General features: G+C 35.3%; 1 protein-coding gene across 1 annotated transcript in view; it reads right to left on the minus strand.

Moving 5' to 3' along the window:
• Window positions 1-535: 535 nt before the first annotated feature.
• LOC131440738 (cytochrome P450 4g15) overlaps window positions 536-25,779 on the minus strand; it is a 30,065-nt gene continuing 4,821 nt past the window's right edge. Inside the window, exons 2-5 of the mRNA XM_058612269.1 lie at window positions 14,229-14,426; window positions 13,631-13,813; window positions 1,054-1,968; window positions 536-991 (exon numbers count right to left, since the gene is read on the minus strand). Of these exons, the coding sequence (XP_058468252.1) occupies window positions 807-991; window positions 1,054-1,968; window positions 13,631-13,813; window positions 14,229-14,426 (1,481 nt within the window). The 3' untranslated portion in view covers window positions 536-806. The remainder of the gene's footprint in view (window positions 992-1,053; window positions 1,969-13,630; window positions 13,814-14,228; window positions 14,427-25,779) is intronic.

Genomic DNA, 25,779 nt, shown 5'->3' on the forward strand with positions numbered 1-25,779 from the left:
TGCAGGTTGTTCACAAAACTGAATAATATGTTTGGAATGTTTAATACTTACCTCTTATTGCCTAAGAGGAACCTGAAACTATAATGATTTTTTTTAACTGTAAATAACTTACCTGAAAATACTTATCCAGTTATAACAAAGTGAAGTATAGGTCGAAAATTAATGTGATTTGAAGTTGCTTACACGGAAGCTTGATGTGATCTCACGACAAAATTAGAAAAAAAACAACAATAACTCAATTGATTACCTTTCCGTACATGCCCAGAGCTTTTTTTCAAATTAAGGAAAGGCACAAATCTCCGATAAACATGTAGAGCATGCCATCTTTGCCATTATGCTCTGATTCTGCATTGCATTAATGTTCGATAAACATTTATATAATTTTGAGTAATATCTATTCTATAATTCACATGAGAAGCAGGATTACCCATCTTAAATCTTAATAGTTCAAAACTAAACTGTTATTATATAAATAATATATATCTGATGATCGTGCATCAACATTGCTATTCATAATAAATGAAATACAAACATGTATACACAACAATGTGTAATCAACCGGTTTGTTAATTTATTATATCCATTGGTATTTCATCACACACATACAAATTTTATGCAAAAGTCTAAGTTGTATTCCCCTTACTTTTAAAACTATGCTTTGCACATAATTCGAGTTCTTAAATATTGTATTGGTTTTTTATTCAGATTCTTCTGAGATTTTTTATATATTCGTAACTATAAATATTCCAGGTGTAATCCTGAATTTTAAGTTCACTTTTAGGCTGCACTTTTTCTTCATGGCTTCATCAGGCTAGTGTAGTTTTCTGCTTGCGTTCACGTGGCTGCAAACGGACTTGGAATCCTTCTTCTCGTTTCAAGATGATATCCGCTTGCAGTTTGAAATCTTCTTCTTTCAAGTCAGAGATGACACGGAAATTACGGAGAATAGTCGAGAGAATTACCTTCAACTTCAACATAGCATATTTTCGACCTAGATAAAAAATATCAAAGGAAGTGAACTCTTGTATAACAAGTGAAATATAAATAACTTACCAACACAACTTCTTGGGCCAGCAGAAAATGGAACAAATGCGTAGTAGTGGCGATTAGCTTGTCTTTCTGGCAGGAAATTGTCTGGATCAAACGTGTTTGGGTTCGGATAGATTGATTCTAATCTGTGTAATTTATAGGTAGCTACAACGATAGTTGCTCCTGATGGGACCACTAAACCGTTGGAGGCCAGCTTAAGATCTTGTTTGAGAGACCGAGCAATAATTGGGACCGGAGGATACATTCGTAATGTTTCCATCAAGCAACGTTCAAGATATTTCATTTCCAATGTATCTTGGAAAGTAGCTGGACGATCTGAGTCACCAAATATAGCATCCAATTCTTGGATTACCTTATCCTGAATGTGCTGATGAATGCCCATCATCGAAAGGAAGAAGCTGCTACCAGCAGCTGTAGTATCGTGTCCTTCAAACATAATAGTATCAACTTGATTTTTGATCTCTTCATCTGAAATCAATGCTCCATTTTCAGCACTTTCTAGAAGTAGATCAAGGAACGCTAACCTTTTTTTCTCTCCTACGTCATTTTCTTCGACGTCTAAATCATCCTTTAAATTAGCAGACTGTCCAAAGGAAAGCCCTTCAATAGTATTGAAATTTACGGTATTTTTTGGCTTCTCGTAATCTTCCGTTTTAATCGACGTTGTAGCCAACGAGCCACGTGATCCTGTTTCGAAAGCAGCTTTCTTGTTTCGAATGACTTTACGCGTCAGACTGTGAATGGTATCGAGTAATTTAACTTGTCGTTTAGCATACTGTGACATATTAAAGAAAAGGTCCGGGTAAAGCCACATTTTTCGATGACGTAGATGTAGAATATCACACATTTTCATGACGGCCATTGCATAGTCGAATCCAGATTGGTCCTGTGTCTTTTTCGAAACACCCATAGCAGTTTCTAGAATAAAACAAAAATAGGAGTTAGTAACACAATAAGCAATACATTGTTTGGATTATTATAACTAAATTCGATATAAATTTCTCCACATAATTCAGGTCTGGTTTCTTTGGTAGTGATCTTGAACGAACGAGAAACGAAAACGAACCGCAGTACATCAGTTCGCTTTCACATCTCATCCAAGTCTGTCGATAAAACAAAACTGCTTACGTTCGGGACGGAAGAAACCAAGTACAGTATTGTGTAGTGAACAATAGAACGACCTCGAAATGAGTGAACCAAACGAACAAAAGCTACCGCCGTCACGAAAGAATACAGTTGTTGTTGACTTCAGGCAGTGCAAAATTCGACCTTCGATACGAGAACTTGAAGGTTTGCTTAAGGAGCAAATGCATCTTGACATTAAACGTGTACATTTACTTCAATTCAATAAGACAAATAATGTTGTTTACATCCAGTTTTACAAAAGACAATAACAATGTGCACTATGTGGAGCACGATAACATTAAGTAGAACATTCCAGTATATATGGAAGATAGTGCTATAGAAGTGCGTGTGCATGAGGGAAGCGTCATCGATCCTTATATTCGCAAAACTATGTCCCAATAAGGAGAGATTCTCTCTATCGAAAAAGAAAAGTGGAAGAACGTTTTCCCCGGTATTCTACGCCACGTTTGTTACGCATGCGCTTGAAGAGGCTTCTTATGTGATTTTCGGTCTGGTTACAAAAATCCCGTGCAAATCACTTGTTACCTATGACAATCAGATGGTCACATGTCAATATTGCCAAAAAGCTGTTCACTATGGTAAGCCATGTGATAAACTGGACAAGGACACAACTACACCAAAGGACAACAGTGCTTCCTTTACACCAATCCCAAGCAACCCCAGTACACCTGTGACAGCCGCCAACAACAATGAAGCATCCCCTTCAACGAAACCATCAGTATCCCCTATAGGACAAAGTACACCAGCTGCGGTTAACAACTTACCTTCCAACCAACCAGCAACTGCAACCAATGTACAACAAGGCGCATCTACAGCAACTATCAACGAGCCCAAGGCTGGGTCGGTGGATGCACTCAATTATTCCTAAAGTATCGACAAAGGCATGGTTCAGCGGACTGGATGTGAGTAGGGATTTCATTCGTGTGATGTCCAGACTCATGTCAAATCACTACACGCTAGATGCACATCTTTTTCGAATTGGACTTTCTAAGACTAATCATTGTGCTTGTGGCGAAGGTTATCGCGATATTGATCATGTCGTTTGGACATGCGTGGAGTATCGTGATGTCAGCTCTCAACTAATAAATTCCTTGCGTATACAAGGTAGACTATTTAGCACGTAATTTTTAATTACCGATTTCACGGCTAGTACGACTGTATGAATTTTTACATACAGCAAAAAATAATGAAATTTACCGGTGACGTAAATCCGCATATGACTCAAATTATAAGAACGTAATTCGTAAAATGACTGAATTGTACAATAATGATTTACATATGTGTCGAACATACACTACTTTTAAATCAGATGAGTACATGCTTCAACTCCCAAAAATATGTCAGAATGCTATTGAATGATTTTTGGGTCAAATAAAAGTCGTAACCAAAAATATTTGTTTTTAATCGTACGTAACTACACTGATATTCAAATAGCTGCTAAATCTCACTCCAGCAAACTGAACCGCGGAGCTGCCGAAATGCATCGTACTGGACGATGAGATGGACATCAAGAAGATCACCGGAGTTTTTAGTCTGCACGTCCCACCTGGATATTTCGGAAGAAGAATGTCGACAAATTTTCCTAAAACTGCTTGGTGTGGCAGGCGATCTATGGATGCGTTGAATTCAGCAAACCGTACGTATCGACCGGTATCATTAACGACCAAGAGCCTGCTGTGCTTTCTCCAGTTCCACGAAAGTGACCCTCAGTTTTGGCTGGATCTGGCATCGTGCCATTACTCAAAACCGACGATGGAGTGGTACGAAGCCAAAGATGTTGTTTTTGTGTCGTAGAAGGGAAATCCGGCAAAACTTCGCCCAATGGAGAAATTCCTTTCCTCGCCCTGTTAATTGTTGTTAATGTTCTACATTCCTTCGCTCCACTTCATACTCTGAGTATTTCTCGGCCCTTAAAAAAATTACAGTCTGATAATGATAGTTGCTGTGTGGAATTTCCCAAGAGAGAATCGCAAGTTGACAATTATCGCAGAAAATCGAGTCGATGATTCAACTTGATGATTCTCATACTAGGTTGCAATATTTCAAAACCCTTGTGTGGAGCATTCACATACATTTTCATAGACACAACTTATACAAAGATTATATGCACATAGTTAGAATAAGCGGCAATAGTAAAATGATTCTATCGCAATTATCAACTGCCTGTATAGAATCGGATCGCGAAACGAGAATAAGCGACCGTTTGTTGCTTCAGAGAAGATCCCCAAAGCGGCGTGCCAACCTTTGATTCTCAGAAATGTCATCGAGAGAAATTCGCTCTCGCACTGGTATCGATTTTATGTTAAATGAGCCATGGCGGGTTTTTGTTGTTGCGATGATTTCTAACTCTCTTTGATGGCACTGATTCAATCGTTGAAGAGTTGCCAGCGAACGTTCTTTGATACGATAAAATCCATCCTTGATTAGAAATACTGGCCGATATGTTGGAGAGAGTGTGCCAAAATAGGACCTTGCTCATGTGCCATCTACGAAGCATCCGTGTCTTGAGTGGCTGGCGACGAGCAGCCATGGACCGAGTTATGTGGAGACGTATGCTTGATACACTACGAATCCTTCCCGGTCGGGGCTCGAACTTACGAACGAAATTGTAAACCTTCTTGTAATACGTAGTGGACGAAAGGAACTTTTATACTAACTTACTAACTATTACAAAAAGCGAATCGATTCAATTAAAGATTGTATCAATTTTTGTAAGAATTTGCTTATAATATTATGTGACATTTCACCTAATGGTTCTATGTTTGTGAGTCTGTGTAACTCATCTGTACTAAACCAGGGAGGACGCTGCAAAATCATTTCCTAATTTTTTTTCTGAATCCTTTGAAGCGTTTTCTTCCTGGTGGAATAACAACTTGTTACTGCAAAACGCATGACTGGACTGAAAATTTGTTTATAAATTAATAATTTTTTCTTAGCACAGAGCTTAGAATTTCTGTTTTTAAGAGGAACATATATTTTAACACTTTGCTTGGATTTTTTCTACCGATCCCTAAAAGTGGGTTTTTTGTCATACGTTTAAACTAAATATTTGTATATTCATGTCAATTCCAAGCCATTCAATTGGATAACGTGATTATGGTTTGTTTTGAGAAAAGAAGCTTATGAGGAAAGATAATTAATTGCGTTTTTACCGCATTCGGTGAAATTTTTCATTTTGACAACTAATTATTAAAAATATTTTAGTTTTTTTGTTGGCTCCTAAAGATCACTCGTAGATGTGACTAACAAACTTGTATCGTTACAGAATTGAGATTTCTGGCAACCAACGGATAGGTATGGGGGATCAGAAATGAAAATATTATACAAGATTGGAGCTACAGTCGAACCTTGATGAATACCTGCGCGTACATGTTCCTTGCTCTAACAAGTTGATGAGTAATTCAATGTTCAAGACGAAATCCAAACTGTTCTGTTAAAAATTTAGAATTCCCATTTATATATGACTCTCAAATTGCTGAGGAATTTTTTGGGCGTTTTCGCCATTTGTGAGAAGTATTTGATATCCTTCTTTGGGAGCAGGAGTTGGTTTTTGAGGTTTCCTGTCAAAAGTCTGTTGAAACGGATGGTAAAATTCCACAGAAGGACTTTACTTAAATTACTAGAGCTGAGATGAATGACTACTGAAGTTACTGGAAATTTAAATAGTCATTTAATAAAAAATTGATAATGTTGATTTATTAAACTTACAACACAAGCACTTTATTATTATTACTATGGGCGACAAGGGAAATTTTCTGGACTCTGATCTTCCAACAGCATTCCTAATATTTATAAGAAGTACTATAAATATGATGAATTTACTGCCAATAAAATTGTTTTAATAGACTTACGTCTTTTCCAAGGATTGATTCGATTGCTAGATTAACACGCTTCTTGATTGTTGTTTGTCAAGGACTGGTCTATAATAGTTGTTCGTCTAGCTGACAACGAATCTGGCTAGAAAATTGAATGCTAATCAATTTGAAATATGCCAAGAGAATTCCACTGCATAGATCTTAACGGAAACAGGTTCCATGAAGTGCACTGCGAGTAACCTTCCGATATAATTTGCGTATGGATGATGCGTAATTTATGGTTGATGGCGATATAATGGCGATTTCGCAATGGCACAATTGTACTGTGCGGAAGCAAAAGTCTTAGAAATATGTGTATGGTTTCAATGTTGGTTTTGTTAATACGTATTACGAATTAGTAAATGATGTGCAACTTGCATATATCATAGCATTTTGTAGGACAACAAAATTTATTTGATTTTAATAAAATTAAAGAGACTTTAAAACAAAGAATTAAGTTATAGCAGTTTCAATCCAGCTAATTGTGTGATTATGCCTTTCTCATGGGGCTACCACATTTGACATAATACCGTTTGGAATAACGCCGTTTGGCTACATGCTAATGGAACTTAGAGATGCTGATTATTTATTGCCTTGGAGTTAAAAACTGAAGGGTGGTAGAAATTTTAAACAGTATCGACAACAATGATCATTGACATCCACTCATCAAGCTGGTTGACTTGCTCTGATTGACACGTTCAAACGTTCAAAGTCAATTCAATCCAATTTAGTATAAGTACTTATTGTAAATAGCAAATGCTTTTGCTATGCTTGTTTGAGTTAAATGTTTTCAAACCACGTGGTTGTTGAATCTCGATGATCAGGCTCATAATTACCATAACTTTGAACGCTTTTAACTAGGTGGTTTGAAGATTTATTTATATTATTTCTCGATGAACATTAGAACAGGTGTTTAGTGCAAAGAACAGTTTCTCTTTGTTTAATTTCATTTTCAATTATCATGAAATATTCCTGTATTGTTCTACAGTTTTATTGAAATATGATGCAGATTAAATTATGATGGTATTAGTTATTATTAAAAGATTAAAATATGATGGTATTAGGTGTTATTTAAATCCCTATTTCAAGTACTTCCAGAACAGGAAATTAACAACCGGTATAACTAAAGTGAGTGGTCATCTGCTAAAAAGATCTACAAACTAGAGAAATTAATGAACAAGTTTCAAAGCAATTGCAGTTCTAAACAAACACTCTTGAAATTGAGAATTTTACACTGATCGCCCATACATACGAGTAGATTATTGATAATTTTCATTAACAAATTGATTTTAAATTTCCACTACGAACGTACCAACAATGTATTGTGTGTTTTGTAAATTCTTACAATCATTAGACTCTACTACATTTCATTCATCGAAATTTGACATCGGAACTATTCTTAGACTTTAGCATATAGATGTCTTGTGTTTTTGCAGAAAGAAGAAGTTGCGGCAGTTTAGCCAAAGTAAAATTTCATTCATGGCGTATTAGATTTAATGACAGCCGTTCGCAGTGCGCTGGTTCCATCCAGAAGCGAGTTTTTGCCTTTCTCTATAGAAAGGTATTAGAATTGCTGGAAAACCCGACTTTCGAACGGAGCCTCGGAGACCCATAGTGTTATATACCATTCGACTCAGTTCGACGAGATCGGAAAATGTCTGTGTGTGTGTATGTGTGTGCACTTTTCGAAGCTATTTTTAACGCTCAATTTTCTCAGAGATGGCTGAACCGATTTTAACTCGTTTGAGGCTCGTTTGAAAGCTACTGTCGGGCCATTGATCAAGTTCGAAGATCAAATAGCTATGACTTTTGGTTCCGGGGATATGATTTTATAAGTGACGTAACTGACGAAACGCGTTGTGTTTCCACCGCGCAAAATTCTCGGAGATGGCTCAACCGAATTTAACAAACTTAGGTTCGTTTGAAAGCTACTATCGGAGTATTGATCAAGTTCGAAGACCATATGACTTTGACTTTTGGTTCCGGAGATATGATTGTATAAGTGACGTAACCGACAAAACACGTTGATTTTTACCGCTCTTATATATATATATATAAATATATATATATATATATATATATATATATATATATATATATATATATATATATATATATATATATATATATATATATATATAAATTTTCGATCTTGAAAATGCACCATAGGGGAAAGTACATGAAATTTTTTCAAAATCGAAAATTTTTATTGATACCGAAACTCTTAAAACTGCATGAAACATCGAAATTTAGTGTCATCTCAAATACATTTTTTTAAAAATATCAACTTTCTGGGACTTATTTTTTAAGTCCCAAAAAGTCGATTTTTACAAAAAATTTTTTTTTCGAGATAACACTAAATCTCGACGTTTCATGCAATTCTAAGCCTTTTGGCATCAAAAATTTCTTTTTCGATTTCGAAAATTGGTGATTTTTCAAGATATATGAAAATTCCACTAAGTGGACTGAGAAGGCTTTTTTAGATTAGCATCACTGTTCTCATACAAATAAGTAACCCAAATGTCAAGCACTAGTTTGGAAAAATGATACTGACTGTGTGACATAAACACTGAAACATGCTTTTGTGAACTACTCGAATCAATCTGAATCAATTGGTGTCAAAATTAGTATCCAAAATTATTTAATAAAAGTATGCAACATATTTCATGAGACTATTATGAAAGAAGAGAAAGGCATTATCACACCACTAGGTGGATAAAGAAGGGTTTTTTAAATTAGCATCACTGTTCTCATACAAATAAGTAACGCAAATGTCAAGCACTAGTTTGGAAAAATGATGCTGACTGTGTGACATAAACACTGAAACATGCTTTTGTGAACTACTCGAATCAATCTGAATCAATTGGTGTCAAAATTAGTATCAAAGTTATTTAATAAAAGTATGAAACATATTTTCATGAGACTGTTATGAAAGAATAGTAAGGCATTATCACACCACTACGTGGATTAAGAAGGGTTTTTATCGTGACGTCAAAAATGAACAAGCGTTCATCCTTGATAGCCTATTTACACAGAGCTCATATCATCCAATTTAAAATTGATTAAAGAAGAGCACGAATTACTCAGCCCAGCTCTGAGATTCGTTGTTCTCTCTGTCATGTTTGGCTCTGTGAGAATTTCTATGCACACCGTTAGGAGAGACCGCAGTGGCTTATGCTTATGGTAGTTGAAAACAAATTGCTGTCTCAGTAGCAACTTAGAAGCGGTTTTATTGATAAAGTTATTGACAAATTTGCTCGACGTGTAGATGACCGAAATCTTCTATTTTATCTGGATATGAAATGTTTAATAAAAAAGTCCCTTCCAAAAGTATATCGTTATTTCATTGTATTGAATAACACAAGTGTATATCCATTACTCAATCTTTTGTTTTCACTTACAACGAACTGTTACATCTGACAACATACTACATAAGCAGTGCACAACCCGTAAGTTTTGTCACGAGACGTCACTGCTTGTCAGTTCAGCAGTACTGTCTCCATGAAATTTGCCTTATGTCTTATGTTAAACCAAGTTGCCTTGCGAGCATGTAAACAGTACGGCTGAATTGTCAAATAAATTGAGGTTAGCAGTAACTTTTACACCTAATAGTAGAATTATTCTCATTAGTATCGTATTTACACTGTCACCGTAAAGGTGCGACGATTTTGTCGTGAATACGACTTACTTTACTATGGGGAGACTTTTCAAAATTTACCCTCTGAGAGAGTGATAATTTTTTGATCGTGAATATCTCTTGTTGTATCTAACGAATCGAGATAATTTTTGCTAGATGCCATCGGGAATATGATCACAATTTTATGATAAAATTTTCAGTTGTGTAACATAATCTCAAATAATTCAAAATTAAACTTTTCTGAAATGTTTGGTATAAACGAGTATCAAAGAGGCTAATTCAAAAGGCGCGTTTGCTTTTCTCGAATTTTTAAAGCTCATAGCTCAGTGATCTGTGAAGGGATTTATATAATCTAACTACCAATAGAATTTTCCAACTTAAACGTGTATAGCAAAAGCATTGAAGTATTTCAATAGTACACTATTGAAAAACCTGCCTCATTTGACCCATGTCAACACCAGCCAATCAGAACGCGTTCTGAGGAAGAGAACAAAATATATGCTACTGTACAACAAATGTTGAATGAAAAATGTTCCAGAGTTTATTGTCGGAGAGAACTACGCAATTTGACCCTTCTGAATGCTAGAAACGAATCCCTACAGCTTCTTTATAAATTATGCAAATCCGAAATGAAATAATCGACATTAAAGTTCTGTATGTGGCTGTTTTTATAGCCGATAGGACCGCCCATTAGTGAAAAAGCTACAAACGAAATCAGGTAAAAACAAGCCTCTCCACAAAAATTTAATCAGTTTAGATTCTATCGCCACTGCGAGCAGATGTGTTTTGTGTCGTCTGCACAACTAGTTTCGCTTTCGACAAGAGCGACTACGTCACAGCTGCCAGTCATTAACATTGGTGAAAAAACAACGGTGGAGAGCATTACACAAAATCAGCCGTTCTAATGGCTCTAAAAGTTTTCTAAAGAACTATTAGGATTTGTTGTTCGCAAATCGAAAGGAAATATCCTCAGTTTAGTGCAAATCAAGAACAGTTTGGTTAGATTTTTGCACGTTTCGCTGTGTGAAATTCACAGTAATCGAGATCAAATGAAGCCTGACATTTTTTGCGAAAAATGTTCCAGAGTAATGTGTATTTTACTCATACCGTCAAAATTATCGACGATGGCGGCGTTAGGTTAAATAGAATTGCTGTAAAACAGACTTTTGAACGTAGTCTCGGAGACCCATAGTGTTATATACCATTCGACTTAGTTCGACAAGATCGGAAAATGTCTGTGTGTATGAATTTTTAGATTTAGATTTTTTTACTGCTCGATTTTTTCAGAGATGGCTCAACCGCTCCCAACAAGCTTAGACTCGATGGAAAGCCACTAATAAATTTTGGATCAAATTCGAAGATCAAATGATTGTGTCTTCTGGTACCGGAGATAAAGTGGCATAAGTGACGCAACCGACAAAACGCGTAGATTTTTCAAAATTCAATTTTCTCAGAGATAGCTGAACCGAGGCTTGTACTATTTGGACAAATTATGTATATCAAAAAGTGTTCCGGCGTTTTTTATGAGTTTTCGGACTTGTAAGAGTTTCTATATCGCCTGCGAAAATTTCTAAATCACGGCTAATGCCATGTTTGGGAACAGTTGAGAAAATTAACGATATCAAAAGCGATGTACAGTTGAGAAAATTCACGATATCAAAAGAGTTAGCCGAGCTGATCCCAACAAGCCTAGCTCGTTTGAAGCTAATATTGCATCGTGGATCAAGTTCGAAGATGAAATGGCTGTCACTTCTGGTTCTGGAGATATGATAGTATAAGTGACGTAAGCGACCAAAGATTTGGTTTTTGTTTCGATAGTTCTGTCAGCAAATTGTTTTTTACTTTTTCGAATGTAATTTACACATAACCCTCATAAAATCACCAACTTAGCTCAAAATTCCCGTTTACTTTGTATACAATCCTTTAAATCAGGGGTTCCCAAAGAGGTCCCCTTGGGGTCTATATCCTTTTTACGGGGGTCGGCGTAAACGAAAACTGACTATGGGGGTCGACGAGGTCTAGAAATCAACCCCCTGATGTTTGATATAAGTTGTTATTTGAAATATTTACGCTAAAAAAGTTGTGTTTATTTCACCATCCGCAGAAATTCGTAAGTATTTTACATCAATATTAAAAAGCAAGAAATTGAATTTTCAAAGGAATTTCTTTATGAGGGTCTCAGGCCTAAGTTAATTTTAGTAAAGGGGTCCATGACTCAAAATACTTTGGGATCCCCTGCTTTAAATGGACTCAGTGAATAATATTTTTTATTCTTAAGTTTACGGGCCCTAACATTGTTTACATACCACTTTTATCCTTTCCTTTCCGTCAGTAAAATAATGAAAAGCCATAGCAAGGAAAGTCTCCAAAAAAATTTGTGAATCGTACTACTTGACCCAATAATTTTTACTCTCGTACTCTGACCTGTAAACGTATTTCGAATCGATCAAATGCAAATCAAATCAAACTTTCATGAACATCGTTCTGATCAACCATAACGTTATATTTTTTTTCTCAAATTACGTACCATGTCATGGTGAATTTATTTATAATAGCATACCATATTTCATTCCATAGACTAGCTCCAAGCAAATCAGTGTCGTAACAAATTACTCTACTAATATTTCGTGAGAGATAGTTTTGTAATCAAAGTTAGTATGTTAAATTTTTGCAATAGGGAACAATTAATTTTTTAAGTACGTCTGCTGTGGTGTCAAAAAATGGATGAAATCACTTCGTTCCACGGTGAAACTAGGTTCAATATAGTGCGTTCTACTACCTATAGAATTGTATTCGATGAATACAAACACTTGCAAAGTCCAAAAACAAACGAACTGGTTTCCATGTTCTCTTGTACTTTTGCAATCAGCTGCTCGCAGAGCATTTGAAAAGTTGTTTTGCTAATCTTTCGCACAGATATATGATCAATGCATTTGAGGACAGGTTTTCTTGCGGCCGGCTGATCTAAGCCGACAGTGCTGTGTGTGAAAGGTTTTTCCTTATGCAATTTTAACTTCATTCAGTATTTACACGATGAAGCAATAAACTAATCAAAACTGTTTGTGGCTATCAACCTTTATTTTTAATCAATATAAGAAATGCTTCCTCGCAACGAAACTTCAATATGATGGTAGGGCTATCACTATTCTAATAAAAACCAATAGTTAGAGTGAGATCTGCTGTCTCTGTTCGATAAATTGACTTTAAGGTTAAGATGAAAATAGGAGCATTCGCCTCGAGTTTTCGCGTCGCTCTAACAGCAGTACTGCATAATGTTCGAATTTTTTTCGGTATCGCTTCTTAGAGTAGAAGCAAAGATATTGGGCCGTATGAATAAAATGTAGTAAAGTCTGTTGTTTGTAGTATCATCTCAAAAACAAAGTCCACAGAGTATAACGCGGTTTGGTATGAATAAAAAACAAGTTCGAACATGTAGTTAATGCTACTTCCGAATTTAACCATTTACTGAATACCGTATCGACACAAAGCCGGAAAAGCTGGCATAAGCATGCATAAAGCAAGAAACGTACTTACATTTGTAAAAATGCCACTTTTAATTTCTGTACTTAACTTTATCTGCAAACACACGAGTAGCAACCTCTAGAGCTACCTACCGAAAACTTGTAGTAAATACTACAGTTTGAAGCATGTTTTGACAGGAACGTGATCCACACGTAGCATTTACTACCGAAATTCAAGCATGCTATGTTTTATTCATACGGCCCAATGTATCTGATTTTTTCATTATTCATTGAGTGAAAGTCGAGTAATCGGCAAAATAACATGGTGCCTCTACTAATCGGATGACTATTGGTACAATAGCCCTAATATGCCACATTCTGTCACAAAGTGGGTGAATTATAGATTAGTCTAAGAATCATTTAACAGTAATAATTTTTTACCTAGGCCTAGATTCTAAATTACAATTTTAAACAATACTTACCCAACAGTATTTCTACTGTGCATTCACTCATGTAGTCGTGGCAATCGAATGTTTTACCGGCTTCTTTACGCATCTTGTCCACCACTAAACGAGAATTTTCGTTGAACAAATCAATGAAACTTTTAAGCACATTTAGATGGAACGTAGGTGCAATCAGTTTACGATGTTGACGCCATTTGTGCCCTATGCAAAATGAAAAAGCATATTTAAATTTAAATTGCACTTGAAGCGTTTCAGAAAACTCAAGAAAACTTTCTCCTCCAAAGCTTCTATATTCTCGTCGAGTAACAATTTGCCGTTAATGTTAAAAGTTCAAAACTGGTTCTGTTCTAAGAAAGTGCTAAAAACCGGAAGTCAATAGGGCATGCACTGTCAATCAGCGAATCAAGTGATAATGATAGCACGACAAAAATTAATTCTGAATTAATGCATAACAGCTACTGCAAGCCGCGAGGAAATAATGAATCGCTTAACAAATCAACAATAGTGGCTAGATATGGAAATCGTGCGCGTATGTAAATTAGTCCATGTATTTAGAGTCATTGGAAATTTGGACTGTCTGTTAGTAGATTTTGGTACACGCTAAGCATATACTTACCTGTGCTGATCAATAATCCATTGCCGAGCCATGGTTTGAAGAAACGATATTCAGGTGATTTATCAATGTATACATGACTGCTGAGTAAGAGCTCGACGTCTCTTGGATCCACTAAGAAAACGATTAACTTTGGTCCAATCCAGATTTTAATAACCTGGTTGAAATCTTTGCCTTTTTCAATGACATTTCGGAACACAGCTGAAAAAAGAGAAAATATCCTTTACTTAAAATAAAGTTTTCAACTTCAAAGGTATGTACTGGTGTAGCAGAGTATACTAACAACGACAACGAGCTGCAATTATCTTTTTAGCTTATATGGTCAAACGAATGTTGTTGCTACAGAATTGTCTGAAAAGCGCGTATGCTATGATGCAACGATACGTGCGACAAGTGTATCAATGGATATAATGTTGACATAGAATAACTTGACAAAGAGTGAGAGGTCAATCAACTTTTTCTTTCCCCTATTATATCTGATTTAATAGCATTGGAGTAAATAATGTCTTCCCGTTTAGAGTGAGTGTCTTTCATTTTTATATGTTTGCATATGTTAAGACGACTTAGTAGACAAACATATGAAGCCGCAGCAATGCGAACAAAACGATCCATTGTTCTAATATCGTTACGTCAGTTTTAGACAAAGTATATTGGAATCATTGTGGTTAGTAACAAACCAAATTTGACCTGACGAATCGAGAATCGCGATTACCGCTACAGGCATGCATACTAATGATTACTCGCCGATTCATCTTTCACTATTATGCTTCAGGAATCGATAGTGAATATTGTTATGGGTACAACTGTACTAGAATGTACTAGAAAGAACTGATTTTTTTTCATAAACTGTATTACTGTAGCTGAGAAGTAGTAGTAGATTTAAAGAATGTTTCCTGAAAATCGAGACAATAAAATATATATTCAATTGAAGTGCAACTTATCAGCAGTTTTCGGATTCTCATGTTGAAGAGGAAGCCCTGCGACTTAATTAACGGGGTTGCGTTAATGATCTTTTTTGCTGCAGTTTTTGGACAAATTATGTATATCAAAGTGTTCCGACGTTTTTTATGAGTTTTCGGACTTGTTAGAGTTTCTATATTGCCAGCGAACATTTCCAAATCACGGCGAATGTTATGTTTGAGCGCAGTTGAGAAAATTGACGATAACAAAAGCTATGTGTTTTGCCCATATAGCGACGATAACTGGTGATTTCTTCATACAAAATAAAATTATTATAATAAAAAGTACAATGGTAATTACAGACTCATCTACGAGTGTCTTTAAATTATTATTTCATCAACGCAAACGATCTGCAGCTTAGACGTTCTATATATCAAAATATTAAATTGAATTTTGCAGTGAAATTGACCATTTCAAGTACTCTATGATTGAGGGAGTGAAGATACTTGAGGGCAAGTAATTATAACAAGTATCTTTGAAGGGGAAAAGCAAAACCTTGGTATTACGTTCCTGTAGTGGAATTTGATCTTCTGTTTCAACAGACTTCGCAGCCGATTCAGAGTGTACAGAACCATTGCATGGCTAGTGCTACGATTCTACTGACACTACGAATCCTTTCAGGTCGGGGCTCGAACATACGGCAACTGGTTTGTAAGACCAGTGCCCTAAGGGGAAACAAAGTTTATTATCCCTTTAAGCTCGAATCGATCGGATTGGCCTAGTGTTGACCTTTAGACAATTTGACCACATTGCTTATTACAATTTAAAAATCACTACACTCTTAGAAAAAATGAAATTTACGCTTGACGTAATATCTTCGGTGATGACACAAAATTACATCTATTAACATGTAAAAATAAAGTTTGAGTCTGTATCGATGTAGGCTTAAGGTACAATAACTGTGAAGTTACTGATATGACTTATCTTTACATGCTTTGAATTGTGAATGTAGGTGAATCGCGACGCTCCATTTATGTGTATCTATAAAGATGTAAATTTTTCTTAGTGTGTACCTCTATATTACCTTCAGAGAAATCAGAATGTCAGCAGTTGGTCGAAGTTGGCTTGACTGTTGCAACTACCGAACAATCACATTGCTGAACGCCGCTTACAAGGTACTCTCTCAAATGCTTTATCATCGTCTATCACCAATAGCTAAGCAATTCGTCGCGTCGTACGGATTCCTTACCTATTGATACGGATCACATGTTCGTGATCTTCATTGATTTTAAATCGATTCAGCTACGGCATATTATGCATGAATACGGTTTCCCGGATAAACTGATGCGATTGGTCAAAGCAACGATGGATAAAGTAATGTGCTACATCCGAGACTCTCTTTCCAAGTAGCACGTTAAGTTGCCGTTTTGTATTTTTCTACAGATTGTGCAATTTATCAAATCTAATATATATAAAAACGCAGAGATCATTCTTTGTAATCGCATCACGTAAGAACGGATGGACGGATTTACATGATTCTTTTTTTGTTTGATCAGTTTTTACCCTCACCGGGTTCGTATATCAAAAACATTAGGAAAATTTGCCGGGAAAGTGGGAAAAATCCATAAAGTTGTTTTGTATGGACAATGGAATTTTCCACTGAAAAAGTCGCCAATGATTGTTAGATCTACGATTGATGTTTGGCGGGCAACGAGTTGCATAAGTGTTAGGCCGTCGTAGGAAAGAATACTAGATCGTTGAACAAATTGTTTGGCGCGCAACGAGATGTTTGGCGTGGAGATATCACATGCATACTTGATTCATGTTATTTGTCATTTCGAGTCACATGCTTAATTGAATATCACAATTATTGCTTGCCAAATGACTCAATAACGGAATACATATGACTGTTCTAGAAAATCGCTGTAGGTAGGCGAAAAAGTTCTGATATCGTTTACCAGTTGATAGATTGTATGTAATGGAGTTAGATAAATAATATTGGTCATCGTGAGCGCGAGTTAACCAAATCAGAAAATTTTTGATTGAATCAATGAAAAGATTGTTCTGTAGAAGCGCTAATGTCAAACTAATACATTTTCCTTGCTCTCTAATGATTTAGCGCACATAATAAGTGGCCATTAGTTATCAATGTTCAATATGATTATCATAATGGATTTATACTGACATTTTCTAATTCATATTCCGAGAAGAATGTTCAAATTGGGAAGATCAATATCAAAGTAAAATTTAAGCGACGTCTCTCTAAGCAACCAAAAGTTCCACAGTTCCTGACAGGCCCGTGAGGGGTTCCAAGAGAGGGTTCAAGGGAGGGTTCAAAAGATGGGGACAGGTGTTCAAGAGGGGGGTGGTTCAAGGAGGGTTAAGATTCAAGGGTGGGAAGACGCACAAATTTGAAGGAAAAGTCAAGTTATTTGCACTTTTATATAATAGGTACTCTATTGTTCATGGAACCTAATGTTAAAAAACCTACCATTGGGTGGAGAGGGGGGGGGGGGGGATGCAGTTGTTAAAACCCTACCACCTCCCCTGCCTTTGCACGGGGCTGGTACCTGAACAATATCCACTTCATTAGTGCCCTAAAGTACGTGTGGCACTTTTTGGCAACTTGAATATACAGAACAAGTTCTGAGAAAACTTTCTTAAAACGGACTGTTCAGAATGATTTGTATGCTTTGTATGTTTGTGTTAAGTTTATCAACACAAAATTCTGGTTAGTGAGCTTTTTTATCCATTACCGAAAGCAAGAATCATATCTGGAAGAGAAAGCGTGACACCTTATATCAATTTTGTTGAAGCCATTAGAGAGATATTCTTTATTGACTCAAAGGATGGGATGACAATCTGTGCATTTGCTCAATTTTTTGGTAACAGAAATATTTCACATTTTCACATTAATTTTTGGTGATATTGCTTTTTTCAGCTAAAGCGAATGTATGTCGAATTCCGTTGATTGTGGGATAAGTATCAGAAAAATAATAGAGATAAACGTTAACTACTTAGTCGTTTAACAATTCTGTTGTCCGAAAACATAAATTCGAACAAATGATTTTTGGGAGAGACGAAGTTCGACGGGTCAGCTAGTTAGTTCATATTACTTTTGTAGTAACTGTTGTGTTATGGAAAAAGCGCAATTTTTCTGTGTTGTGCAACATATCTTTATGTTCTGATACAAAAACTCATGCATCGATCCCATTACAAATGTAGCAATTAAATCAGTGAAAAAACAATTGTGAAACTCATGGGAACTACTACGTAATGTAAACAAGAATTGAATTGATGTTTACTAAAACATAGCAAACATAATTTCTAATGAATGAGTTTTACATTAGATTTTCAATACAACTGCCCGTTACACAAACATGGAATTTTAAAATTGTTCTGCACATAAATAAATGGTAATACTACATATTGTAGAATTGATCTTTTATGTTTTAGTAAATAGAAAATCGACAACGAACTTCATTTTTATGGTGAAACATGTCTTCGTACGCCTGAAATTTCCAAGCGCCTTTAAATGAACGTGTTGTGCTTAAGTTGTAAAAACAAGTTGCTCAAGCGGTAATATATAACTATGAGAGTAACTATGATGAAATTAACTTTTCGTTTGATACCTGTTTAAAAAGTGATGTCTGGTCTGCTCATTTTTTTTCGCGATATAAAAACCGAATACAAAATTATTTGATTGACTTTTGTTTTCATTGCGTATGTAATGCTATATTTCCGCAATTTTTATGATAATATACTCATGTCGGCAAGTTTTACGTTCATTTCAAGCAGATAAATCTGGTACAACTTATTTGCAAGTTTCGAATTGTTTTTCTAAAACTGCACACACTGACCTAAAATTTCATGAGGCAGTCAAGACAATGCGGACTCGGCAGCAAAATAGTTTTTACTGCGAGTTTTTCAATTCGGCTTATCAGTTCCACAAAAGACATACAGCCATTTCGGCATATATTGAGTCCGATACAATTACGACCGCCGTTTGGAAAATTTTTGATAAGTTGAACAATTGTTTTAGTTACTTCGTTTTTACATGACGATGTGAAAATTTTGGCAGAGCTTCTAGTAGCACTAGTAGTTAGCAACGTGGGCAAGTTGGTGATTTGCTGCACAATTGTTTTAGATATAGGGTAACAGAGGTATTTTGGTCCACTTTAGGATTGATTTTATGTTGGCCCAAATATCCACCAAATGTTGTAATATCTTTGAAAAACCCTTCGTAATAGGTAATTTAAAGTGATTAGCTTCAAATTGATGCAACATGGGTTACTTAACATCGATTAACTCCATAAAGTTTGTTAGGTGGGCCAAAATATATGAAGTGGCCAAAATACCTCTGTTACCCTACTTAAAATTGTTCTATAGTGATTTTTTTTCGGTATTATCGTAAAACTTAACGGGTATAAGTTGCACAACCGATTTTAATTTATTCAAAAATATTTCTGAACATATCTTACATGAAAAACAATTCTAAAACAATTGTAGAACCTCTTGAAATTTCAATAAGTTACATTTGCAACATGGGTTGTTTAATATTGTTTTGGAAGGTGTAATTCGAAGAGCGAGTTCGTATATTTGGGCTAACTGGGTCTGGGCTGACTGGTGACCGATCAAGTCGGTTTCAACAGATTACAGATGGTTTGTGCTACCATAAAAAATATACCTAGAGACGCGAGTGTAACAGTAATGTAATACGTATGTTGTTACTTATGTATTTAGCCTTGGCAACATTAAGTGTTGCCCGGTGGATTTGACGTTTCCATCAAAAAAGTTTGACGTGAACATTTTCGTGCAATGATTTATTACGATTTTTGTCGCGGATTATCAAGACAAGAGCGCTTCAATTAACTTAGTTCGACTTTTGGCAGTGTGGCACCATCCTATCGACTGTAAAGAATTGGTATAACGAGTTCAATCGCGGTCTTTATTCGTCTACCGATGAATTCAAAGAAGGTCATCTAAAATCAGTCGCTTTGCCAGAAAACATCGATGCTGTGAAAAATCTGATAATGGAAGATCGCCATGTGCCATGTGACGAACCGTGAAATGGAAGCAGCCTTGGGTATTAGTGTGAAAACCTTATTATGCTGTTTTGCGTGAACCTTTAGTCGTGAAAAAAATTGTTCCAAGGAAAAACAAATATATCAGAAGTTGTTCGCGCTTGAAGCACTTATAAAAAACTGTTTTAATGCACCAGCCTTTCTCATATCAACCATACTATCATATATAATTGTGGTTTTCTTCAAAATAATTTTCTTCGATTCTTGAAAGAATAACCGAAATCGGTTTGTTTGACCATCTACTGATAAAAACTATCAATTGGAGAAGATTTGAGGTCGATTTAAAAAAAAATTACGATTTTTCGCCCTTTTCAGTGATGGTATAAAATTTTTATCACATTTTACCCTGTATTTCCATATCCAGATGAAACTCAGGAATTTCGTATGGGACCACAGGACCTTTCATTTGAAAGTAAGTTTGTCAAAATCGGTCGCGCCATCTATGAGAAAAGCTAGGACACATATTTAAATTTTTTTGAACATTTTGCCTCATAACTCCGGAACCGGAAGTCAGATTCAAATGAAATTCAGGAATTTAGTATGGGTCCTAAAGATCTTTCATTTGAATCTAAGTGTGTGAAAATCGGTTCAACCAACTCAGAGAAAAGTTAGTGCAAAAAACGTTACATACACACATACACACACACACAAACACACACACACACATATATATATATATATATATATATATATATATATATATATATATATATATATATATATATATATATATATATATATATATATATATATATATATATACCCACACAAACATTTTGCGTACTCGACGAACTGAGTCGAATTGTATATGACACTCGCTTCAAAAGTCGGATTTCACAGTGATTGCATAACCTTTCTATATGAGAAAGGCAAAAATAGTGGCTTGTTTTTTCGGTATAAAAGAACATAGCTTTAGAGGATCATAAGACCGTCAATCCTGATTGGTATACCACCATTTGTTCGTCAAACGTTTTTCGTGAAATAGAAAAAAACAAACGCAAGACGCGAAATCATTCTTCATCACGATTATGCAAGCTCTCACACATCGACTCAAACAACCGAATAAACTGCGATTAAGCGATTCAAAACTCCTGGAGAATCTGGTGATGCGTTCAAAAACCATGTTTTGGGGTACACGTGATGGTCCCAATTTTATGCCAATGATGTTCAGTGAATAGTTAATTGTCATTCATTTCTTTGATGTAGCGTATTATGTTAAATGGGAGATGTTTGGAACGTAACAGAACCGCTATGTTTTATATATTTTAGTTGAGATGAAAAAAGTTTCATTCCCCTCGAGTTTTCGCGTCGCTATAACAGCAGAATTGAACAATTTTCGAACCTTTTTCTCTGCGATATTTCTTCTTATAACTGAAGCAAAGATATTGTATCCGGTTTTATCACAACTCGTTGATTCAAAGTCGAGTAATAGACGAAATAATATTGCGGCTCTACTAATGAGAAGACTATTGGTACAATAGCCCTACAACAGCATTTTGTTCTATTTTATTCGTTGAAGGTATCAATGTAGAAATACTGTAGAACTGGTTATAATAAGTTTGAACAATATATTCATTAACGTTTCTCATTATACGTTGCTTCAGCTCGCTTTTGTTGAGAATGTTTGTGATTCCTTTTGAGTCATTAGAAAGCGAGTTATATCAGAACAGGCATCCAAGCTAGTACGAAGTTTTTCAAAAAAGCTGTGTAAAGCATACAAGTGAAAATCTATTAAAAATCTCCGTACGACTTTGAACTCATGAATTACCATTGTACGAAAATTCGAACGCAAGAGCCCATAAGCGATAGCGAAGCATCTCTATAGGAGAAGTGTTACTTTGTGAACACTTTGTCTTACAACCGTTAATTTTTTTACACACATTAAAATCTCTACTTGGTTGTCTGTTCTCTATGGTTATATTCTATTGTTCAATGATTTGACATGCATACTAGACCTAAGTACGTGCATGTTCTGCTGCTTGCTTTTCTTGTGTTTAGAAAACTTTGCCTAGCAGAAAATTTGTTGTTTTAATAAAATGTAGGATTATGTACAAAATTATGCACAAATGTAATTGCTTGGGAATCCCTTAGACCTATAACTGTAAAATTTAAGGTGTACACTATTGTAAAGTGAAGATGACGAGAATAGGAAAGGCAAATTGAAAATAACTTTGATACACCTGTTCTTTAATATCTGATTTTTTGATAAATTTTGATTTGGTATTCTCGGCATGCAAAGTCAAAATGATAGCCACAGAGAACAGAAAACAGACATCCAACTAGTACATTTTTTTTCAAAAAAGCTGTTTAAAGTATTCAAGTAAAAATCCGTTAAAAATCACCATTTCGCACGATTTTGCACGCATGATTTACTATTGTATGAAAGCTCGAACGCAAGTGCCCATAATAGATTACTGGGGTGCTCGAAACGCAAGATTTAATGAGATTCCCTTTGAAATATTCAATGTGGCTTGCGAGGTCAGCTTCCATGTACATAACTATTGTCTAAACATTGTAATGGGAATAGAATATTGAGGTAACATCCGCGAAAAGTCTCGGAACTCAATTGAGCCATAATTTTCCTAGATCATTGATAGATATAAGAAACAAAAAGGGACTAATGTTACTTCCTTGAGGGACACCTATATCGATCGACTTCAAAGAGCTGCGGATGCCATTTACTATCACAAATTGTCTCAATTCCGATAGGTAGCTCTTAATCAGATTATTAGTAATAATTCTATCGTATCGAAAGCCTTTTCTGATCGATGAATAAGTTCCAGACAATTATCTGTCGGATTTGAATGAATTTACAGGTTTTGGCTGTGATTCGTACTTGATTATCAACTGCAAGTGTATATATATATATGTACTTTTTATCTACCAAGATGGTATGCGCTTCTGTACAAAAAAAATAATGAAATTTACACGACAATCAAACTAACAGTATAATGAAAACCATCATCGATGTACAACTATATTGGAATGCGTTGATTTTTCAATTATTAAGACTGTATTTTCAAAATAACGCTTAGTTTTGCTATAAAAGCAAAGCAGTGAAGTAACTTTATTTTAAACTTCATGCTCCAACTATGTACATGGAAAAAGATGTAAATTCACAAATATGTATCTGTATGTGGCTGAGCCATTTTACGCACGTACGTGATGATCTAATACTTCTAGGTTCAAATTGCAGCCTCTGCCACATTTTTAAATTTAATTAATTGAATTTCAAACGAAGTAATTTTCAAATCGCTCAATTTTCAGGCTCTTGAAAGTAAATTTGCGTGAACTGCGATGCTCCATTCGTGTGCATGTTATAAGATGTAAGATTTGAAAATTACTTGGCCTGAAATTCCACGAAACAAAAATGTACACCCGTTTCTCACTAGAAGCGCTGTCAGTGTCTCCGTGAAGTGGGAAATCTAGGTTTACTTGATTTATGGCATAAGTCTTGAGAAAGCATATTACTGTAGTGACCTGCTATGATGCAAAGTGACATGCAATTTATTCAAAGGGCTCATTTCTTTGGTACGTAAGTTACTACATATGACTGGTGGTAAATAGCAGTTTACATATGCACCGTTCTACCGTTCAGAGCAACCAGCATCACTTGTGACTTGTGCCGAAATATTATGTTTGAATCATTCAATATACAGTACCTTCTCACGATTTTCTAGTTTGTTTATACATTTTGAATTGTAAAAAGTAGCAAATCATAATTATTTCAATTATTCATAGATTTACTGTGTAATATTGAATGAAATGCCAAAATGCGTTCACAGCTCACCTTTCCCCAAAATGCCATCTTGTGACGTGTTGATTGGTTTTTGGTAACCACACATCGGAAATTTTTAGCCAAAATGAAACGCAGATTACACGAAAACTTTGAAGTTATTACATTATTATTATTATATTGTGTTATTGTATATTGTCTGAGTGTGTATGTAACAATTTGTTTTTTTTTTCATACTAACCTGGGGTAACTGCCAGTAGCTCGGCTCCCTTTTTTAAAACTAGCCTCAAATTTTCTATAGTTTAAACATTATTGTATTCCCTACTCTTTAACTCTCCCACCAATTTTGTATGTGGATGTAAAAAGCAAAGTCTTGGCATTACATTCCTTTTGTGGAATTTGGCCTTTCTGTTTCAACAGACTTCGCAGCCGATTCATATAGCGTACAGAATCATTGCATGGCTAGTATTATGGATCCTACTGACACTAAAAATCCTTCCAGGTCGGGGCTCGAACATACGACAACTGGCTTGTAAGACTGTAAGGCTTGTAAGATGTGTATGTATACATGTCAAATAACAGTTGTAATTATGTTGTACAAAAACGTACAATAAAGACTTTGGCAACTCTGAGCTAAAACTATGTGCCGTATCAAATAAACGATCTGAAAAAAAAACTAAACTTACAATACCAGAAAAACAACCATTGTTGCAAAACGCAAAAGTTTTTTTCTCCGGTCTCGTTGAACTGAAAGTCAGCTCATTCAACAGAAGTATCAGTTGTTTAGATCATTTTTCTGAATAAAGTGATGTTTCTCTCATGTTCTTCTCATGATTGATCTAGCCATTGCAGAGAAAACTGCGTTTTTGTTTTTCAACCATAGCTGTTTTCCTACAATTGTAAATAGAGCCTTAATTGGAAATCGATATGAACCATCCCCAGATCCTTCAGAAAACTATAAATATTTTTAGGTATATGTTATGAAATAATTCAAAATAATAATTAAAAATCCATATACCAGAACTGATTGATTACGTAGGATATTATCTATTAATATAAAACTACGTGTTGCGATTAGGATAACGATATAAAGTAAGATTTGCATGATAATTTAGGAAAATACGAATTAAAATATATTTGAATCAATATTTTTGTATCGCACATTTTTTTACATGCGTAATACACAATTTATTAGTTTTGATTGAAAAGAACAGTTAGAAAAGAGACTGAAAAGGAATTGGTATAAGAAAACAAAATTTCCTAAATGAAACAAATATACTGAACATATTATCAGATTTTTATTTCAATTTTGATTTCAAAGAAGTTACATACATATTTTCACAGAATTACATGTAATTCACTACCGATTAAATAATTTTTGAGGCCGGTTTAGATTTTTTTACGTTGCTTTTTTTGTTTCGCTCCTTTATGCAATGGTAGAAACGCACTTTAGCCTATAATTCCGGAATCGGATGAAATTCAGTAATTTCGTATGGTTCCACAAGACATTTTATTCGAAGTTTGTCAAAATTGGTCACGCTATCGCTGAGAAAAATTGGAAAATATGATTACTTTTGCCGATGCCTACGAATTCGGAAACCGGACCACGAAATCGGCAACTAGGACAGCCGGAATCGTTTTTTTGGCCGTCTACTGATAATGACTATCAACAGGAGTTGATTTGAGGCCAGTTAAGAAATTTTGTTAAGTAATTAAGTAAATTGTTTCGCCCCTTTAAGTGGTGGTATACCATTTTCAACACCATTTATCCTATAATGTCGGAATCGAAAGTCGGATCCAGATGAAATTCGGATCCAGATGAAATTCGGATGTT

This window comes from Malaya genurostris, chromosome 1 (assembly GCF_030247185.1).
Source record: "Malaya genurostris strain Urasoe2022 chromosome 1, Malgen_1.1, whole genome shotgun sequence".
NCBI classification, from domain to species: Eukaryota; Metazoa; Arthropoda; class Insecta; order Diptera; family Culicidae; genus Malaya; species Malaya genurostris.